Below are 7639 nucleotides of genomic sequence, written 5' to 3'. Positions count from 1 at the left end.
AACAATATCCATCCTAATATGTTTTATTTCAATGTCTTTGTAGAATATGCTGCACTTGATTTTTGCAATGGATTCAAGAGGTGCAAATTTAAATACTTATATAGAGTCTAATGAACCTTTCGCATTCTCACATTAATGTCATGTCATCATACGCCTAGGCGGAAAACTTCAAGATATCAAACATCTTGTCAGCCAAAAAGAAATCAAGAAAGGAAACTTAACTGTAATATACACTGTTTAGCTATACATGTAGGTCTGATTTAGTCATTCAACACATCACTCAATGCTTGAAAGTTTACAGTTCCGATATTCCGAAACATTTACAGTACAACCTGGCTCCGCCCTCACTAACGGCAGGGCCGTAAAACATATTACATATACAGGGGCGATAATCCTGTCAGTACCTCAAAAATGATGACGTCACAATCAAAACAAACATGATGAAGTGACGAAGATGTGGGCCGCAGGGTCGGGGGATGCTAAGGAAACCCGCCACTTTGAATCCAAGATGGTTGCTAGCCTTAGCAACCAGATTCAAAATGGCGGATTTCCTTAGCAACCCAACCCCACATCGTCGTCTATTCATCAGTTAATGTTAATATAATAATATATACAGGCTACTGCACTAAAAGATTAAATGATATAAGTGTGGGGTGTCACAGGACAGGTGGTTGGGCCAATCCCTACCTAACTAGCCCTAAAACACCAAATTATAAAATAAGTATGCAGTCATTTTAAATGGACTTAAAAGGGAACACAAAATAAATAAGAATAAGCAACACAATAAAAGCAACATTCAATGACAAGCAGCTGTTTAAAAGGTGTATTGCATTAACACTGATATAAAACCCATGGCAATTAACTTAAAATATTTAGTCATAGAGGATATCACAAAGTTCAAACAAATTTAGCATGCAAACAAAAATGAAAACTCCAGTCGGCTAGATGACCGGTTTGAAGATAAAAAAAAGAACTACAACTAATTAAGGAGTCAGGAACATTAGAGAGCATTTGAAGAGTTTCTTTTCACCATTGAAATATGGAGACATCCTTTGTATATGAGAATTTTTTAAACTCGGGTATAATGGTTGAACAGTAAAACATACAGTTCGGACATATACAAGTCTAATAAATTGGAAGTTGGAAGAATCCAGGGGAAATAACTCTTCCAATCGAGGGCGCTCACTGTATGACTTCCGGTAAAGCTGTTCTAGCTAATTCGTGTGAAATCATTGATGAAGAAAACCAGTCCAGGTAAAATAATGCATCTAAATATGTTTTTATCATTATTATTGCTCATAAGCGATTTTATTTGCAATGCCTGAATTATTTGAGGAATTATATTCGAAATTCTAAACCATTTCTACAGCGTGTTACACGACCTGTCAAACGCTAAAACAGTGACAGATCGAGATTCGCTGAATATTATATAATCTGAAAATAAAATGATAGCTTAGTTACTGTTGCTTTCGATCATTGTCATGAGCAAATATGGATTGACTTAATTAACATTGTTATTGGCTAAATCGTAGGATTTTACGTATGTTTACATTAATTACAAATCGGCTGTTATTGACCGACTAATCTGTGATCAAGCAATTCGCAGATGACGCAAAATTATAATGATAAACGTCAACACCTGAACAGTGGACCGTTGGATCACAGGGGTTCGTTAACGTTAATGTCTGAAACATACATGTACTATACTGATATGTGACCCATATCAGTATAGAATATGTGTATTTCAGACATTTGTAACAAACTCCGCCTGTGGGTGGATGGAGAGACGTCCAGGACTTCACCTACAGTAAAAACCAGCAAAGTGATTTACTGGATCGGACTGACAAATTGCTAAGGCTCTGGATACATACGGTGCAGATACCAATACAGGCTTGATGAACTAGGTAGAGAGAGACATCGCGCATTTCCTAGTCACGGAGGAGAGCCGATTTAAATACCTCCACTTTATTTAGCGACACAATATTTGCTAATGATTTAAACGTATGGTAAAAGTGGATATTGTTAAGACCTGGTCATAGAATATGACTTTAGGGGAAAATAACACATCAAGATGTAAAAATTCTAAAAGATCAGGTCTTGCCATTACATGTAGGAGTGGTTACAGAGATGACAAACTGGTGTCTTGAGTCAAAGTTAATACTTGCAAGCAAAGGAAATCAAGTAGTTGTACAGTTAAGGATTCTTCATTAGTAATCATTACTGCTTCATAACGCAAAGAAAACATTGTCTCTTGTCAATTGTTTTTACTTTTGACATGAATCTTGCATAATGAGTCAAACTATATCATCATGAGAAATGTTGTTGCAAGTTTATAAAAAAAACTTACTTCACTAAATTGTCCCTTTAAAGGACAGCGATAAAATGGGTACAAACACAGAAAGAACTATCATACCATAACTGGTAAGATGTCCTTTTGGGGCCATGATATTGGGGTATGTTCAAATATATGAAAGTCAATTAGATCTCATTGAGCACTAGCTATAGTATCACGATGCATAGTGTCATGATCTCCACATCTTATTTTTTTCCAGCTTGAAGACACAATAATGAAGACCCTTATGTAGGCCAACTGTGAACTGCTGTAGGGTGCAGCATGTCTCGACACTCGAGTGGAGGAGAGGTACCCACAGGGACCTGGCTACTCAAAAACAATGGACAGCTCTCAAGTGAGTAAATCTTATTGTTGTTTGACCGCACAATGTGTGTTTTGAGACGATGACTGTGTACAATGAATATATGCTGAGGACATTATTCATTCTACAAAGGTCACCATGTGCAGGTTTGGGGGTTATATAGGCCTGCTGCTTCCCACTGCATATATAACTAAGATGTGACTAATGTTTTTAGGGCATATATACTAAAAGGTGACTGTTGTTAGGGCATACTAAAAGGTGATTGTTGTTAGGGCATGCTAAAAGGTGACTGTTGTTAGGGCATGCTAAAAGGTGACTGTTGTTAGGGCATGCTAAAAGGTGACTGTTGTAACGTTAGGGCATGCTAAAAGGACATTGAAGAAACCAAAATTCAATCTGCTGCCCCATAGCAACACTTCTATTTCGTTTCCCATCTTTCCTATCTATTTTCTTTCTTTCATATCTGCTAGCCACTCATCTTCATATATATATGACCCTGGCTATTGTGAGGGATGTTAAGAGTTAACTTAACTTAAGCCCCAAACAAATAAGGAGACCAGTAAAATAATACATTTTACCTTTACACAGCCAAGCCATTACTATATCATATCAAATATTGCATGAAATCAAAAGTTTTATCTTGGTTTCATCTTGAACAGAGAATTTATTAACTGTAAAGGACTCTGGTCAGCCATGAGGCCAGCATTTAAACCCAAGTGTGCTGGTAAAGGTGGCAGTTCAACTACTTGCCTTTGGGAAGTGAAATACATATATACCTTTCTTACTCTTTGATTTTTCAAGGTCTCACCTATGTGAAATCAGTATATTCCTAGTAAATTGTACTTCCATTCATGACATGAACGGTTTTCAATTTCAGTGATCAATTTAAGAGTATCATAGTACATAGCAATTACTATGTGTTTACAGTGGGTTTTTTGTTTGCTAGTTTTACAGCTGAATACAGACTGCTACCCCTAGCAAAAATATGCTTTATTTTTCTAAAACGAAGAAAAAGTAATATCTTTCCAATTTCAATAAAAACAAGGCATCACAAGTGATACAAATCCCTTCGCATTCACACATTGTGACATATGAAAAGGAAAAATGAAGTGGCTAAAGTGATGACAAAGTTTTTTCTAAAAATAGTAACAGTGACCTTGACCTTCAAGGTAGAAACCCAAAACGAGAATTGGTTGAAGGCATCGTCATACCAAACACTTCTATGAAGTTTCATGAAATTCCGTTGAGGAATGAAGTAGGTAGAGCGATGACAAAGTTTTACGTAAAGTTAGTTAAAATGACCTTGACCTTTAACGCAGTATTGCCAGTAACCAAAAATGCGAACTTGTTCAAGGTATTGTCATACCAAACACTTGAATCAAGTTTCATGAAATTTTGCAGTAATAAAGTGGTTAGAGTGATGAGTTTTTTCTAAAAATAGTAACAGTGACCTTGACTTCAAAGTAGAAATCTGAATTGCAAACCTGTTCAAGGTATTGTCATACTAAACACTTGTATGAAGTTTCATTACAATTCTGTTGAGGAATGAAGTTGCTACTGCAGGGATGACAAAGAGTGTAACATGTGTACGTACGTGCGGAATCCCATATATCCCCTCAAACTATGATATTTTTCCCATTCCCAATGTAAGAGCAGTGCAGCATCTTGTAAAGTTAAGGAAGAAAAAACGTTGGTTGATATCTGTGGAAGCAACATAAAACTTTCACATAATCAATACTTTGGATCACACCCTGGAGAAAATTTCTCTAGGTCTACTCGGTACAGTATGATGATATACGATAGCTACAGGTGTATAATTATCTATTTACAGCCCTGCGTGTTTGTTGTCATGTGCATGTATCAGTTCAGAGAAGCTACATTGATGTTTTTACCCAGTTTTACAACTGAATACAGATTAACAAAATTATGTCTTATTTTCCCAATTAAAAAAAAGGCTTTTGTAAAACTAAGGCAGAAAAAAATAGTGGTTGATACCTGTTGCTGCAAGAAATAACATGCATTTCACAGAATCAATACTATATACATATATACTCAGTGATTTTTTTTAAGGGTTAATTTGGGGCCTTATAAAGGCCCCTTCCTCAAGATAATTTCTGCTGTTTTTCCCCAAAATCAATGCAAAAATCACTTTATTTCCCAAAATCACATTTTTTTGTGGACGATATTTTCCAAAATCAACAGGCACAGGCCCCTGTGGAAAGGAAGTAGAAAAATCACTGACACTGTAGATCACCTCCCAGAGAAAATTTCTCAAGGTATTGTATTCTCTATTCAGTATGATACAGGTATAATTAGCTGTTTACAGTGCTGCATGCTTGTAATTAATTATTCTACATGTGTACGCACAGAATAGTTATACTATAATGATATGTTAATCAGTGTATACTTATACTGGTATCAAACTTAGATTGTTCACCTGATTAATTATTCAGGACCTGTACCATTATTTACTAGCTAGGCAATTATAACCAGAGTCGTGTATTGAAATGTCAGAGTATGCGACACCTATTTGTATACCTGATCATGAATAGAGAAAGCAAAAATCACAGTAGGAGTCTTATGTTACTTCGTGTCAATGTGTCACGGAGCAATAACATCCATAACATTACTGTGTATGATTGATGAAAATCTTGGACTACACAAAGGGATAGAAGAATTTAATTATATAAACTGTACTGTGAAATCAATGATTTTAGGTCACCTGAAACAAAGTCTCAAGTGACCTATTGCGATCGCCTTTTGTCCAGCGTCGTCAGGCGTGCGTCCGTTACATTTTCGACTTCTTCTCCAAAAACCCTGAACCCATTTCAATGAAATTTTCCATGGCCAAAGGTCAATCAAAATTGTGAATTATATGGTCCCCAGCCTCCATGGGCCTGAGGGGCGGGGCCAAAAAGGGTTGAATTGACTGAAATTTCAAAAATCTTCTCCTCAAGATCCAGATATGGTAGAATCAAATACTCTTCATAGGTGGAAGGGTCTTAAGGTGCTTTACTAAAACAGTGAATTTCATGACCCTGGGTCTCACATTTCCCCCTGGGGAGGGGATAAACTTTACTATAGTTTATATAGGGAAATCACATTATGGACCAACATTTGTTTTAATTCAAACTTGGCTAGCATTATCAGTATTGGATAGCAGTTTGATGATATGCACAAATCAGTGCTGACTGACCCCCAGGGGCCTGAGGGGCGGAGCCAGAAAGGGTCAAATTGACTAAAATTTCAAAAATCTTCTCAAGATCCAGATATATGAATCAAATACTCTTCATAGATTAAAGGGTCTTAAGGTGCTTTACCGAAATTGTGAATTCTATGACCCTGGGGACTCACGTTTCCCCCTGGGGAGGGGGTAAACTTTACTATAGTTTAATTGTGAATTATATGGTCGCCAGGGGTCTGAACGGTGGGGCCAAAAAGGGTAAAATTGACTAAAATTTCAAAAATCTTCTTCTCAAGATCAAGATATGGTAGAATCAAATACTCTTCATAGATGGGAGGGTCTTAAGGTGCTTTACCAAAATTCAACTGACTAACAGAACCACTATTTGTACATAGTACATCTTTCACACTACTTTTGCATTACATGTAGTTTAAGTTACCTTTGTTACAAAATGAGTTCTTTTTCATTTGGCACCTTCGATAACATCAGTTTTTACATAAATCAGGTGACTGTTAAGGCCAATGGGGCCTCTTGTTTATTTTTAGTCACCCCTTGGGGAACCCCAGTGGGGACTATAAATTTTGGTTTCAGCCCCAGATTTTGACCTCTGTTGCAGGCACTAATAACAAGCTCTTGGATAACTCAGATATCAATTTCCTTTTTAAACAGGAATAGCATAAAACCTGAAGGCATTCCAAATTTCCCACAGGAATTACATATAACCTAAAGATGTTCCGAGTATGAATCAGGCACCTTTGAGGTTCCCGAAGGGGTAAACTGTCGTATTATAAATTGCAATTGGCTGATTTAGATATTTTATGTCTGACCAACGACTACCGATAATATTTGCGTATAGCGCCCACTTTTTTAAGGAAAAAATGAAGTGTCAAGTAAGGGGCGTACACGATACTCAAGAACAATCCAAAACCAGTCCTTGGTCGCGACCATTTCTTGTAAATATTTCGAGGATTTTCAGAAATGTTTTAAAATAAGCTCACAGCAATAAAACTGCTAAATTTCGTTGAATAATCCCTGATTGCATTGCCAATTTAACAATTACAAAAAGTTGCGAGTTTAAGTCATATTATACTATATAATCGGATAAATAAACTCGAGTAAAGTAGGCCCAACTTTTCAGGACGTTACGTTGTGAATTGATAAATACCATGTATCGGGAAACATAACGAAGAATTGCATCGCATTTATCACTCTGTGGTTAAAATGTCATACTTGGGTAAAATCATGCTGAACTCTTCAATCTTGACAGTAGGAATGTGTCAAAACAACATGGGTAAAGTGAAGTTAGCAAGTTTGTGTACCGCAAACAGTCAACGTCGCGTGATACTATTAACCAGCAGGAATTTACAAGGTTGACATCCATGCGAATTAAACCAATAATGATAAAAGTTTTAGTTTGAAAATTTTATATATCAACGGGTTCAAAACAGCCTAATTACATTCCCATCTTTTCTTTTCGAAGGAGAATTGCTGAAATCACAATTGTTTGGTGTTCTTCATGTCTCGTGAATTCGGCTGTTGGTGGTCCTCGTCGGATGACTGCCTTTAAGCGTACACATTCTGCCGATGTCGATGACCGTTTCAGGCAGATTTGTACATAATCATAAAACTACTTGGAAAAGTGTATTTCATTACAAAAGAAAGTAGAAGATGTATCTGTATATAAGATTGAATCTTTTCTGAAACTTATTGTTGTGAAAACAACATCGTTATATTCCAATTACCTGTTCTGCCCATGCCAGGTCACCGTGTCAGCGCGCAGATCTCCCCATATTCGAGGTGT

General features: G+C 36.7%; 1 protein-coding gene across 4 annotated transcripts in view; it reads left to right on the top strand.

Annotated features, from left to right (window-relative positions):
• The first annotated feature begins 1173 nt into the window (after window positions 1-1173).
• LOC110452677 (oxysterol-binding protein-related protein 8-like) overlaps window positions 1174-7639 on the top strand; it is a 50411-nt gene continuing 43945 nt past the window's right edge. For all 4 annotated transcript variants that reach the window (XR_002463212.1, XR_002463211.1, XM_021501345.1 and 1 more), the window contains exons 1-2: window positions 1174-1254; window positions 2553-2687. Coding sequence is in view for 2 of the 4 variants with exons in the window: in XM_021501345.1 (XP_021357020.1) it covers window positions 2615-2687 (73 nt within the window). In the remaining 2 variants the exon portion in view is untranslated. The remainder of the gene's footprint in view (window positions 1255-2552; window positions 2688-7639) is intronic.

This window comes from Mizuhopecten yessoensis, unplaced genomic scaffold (genome assembly GCF_002113885.1).
Source record: "Mizuhopecten yessoensis strain PY_sf001 unplaced genomic scaffold, ASM211388v2 scaffold775, whole genome shotgun sequence".
Taxonomy (NCBI): domain Eukaryota; kingdom Metazoa; phylum Mollusca; class Bivalvia; order Pectinida; family Pectinidae; genus Mizuhopecten; species Mizuhopecten yessoensis.
This window is presented reverse-complemented; position numbering and strand designations above follow the sequence as displayed.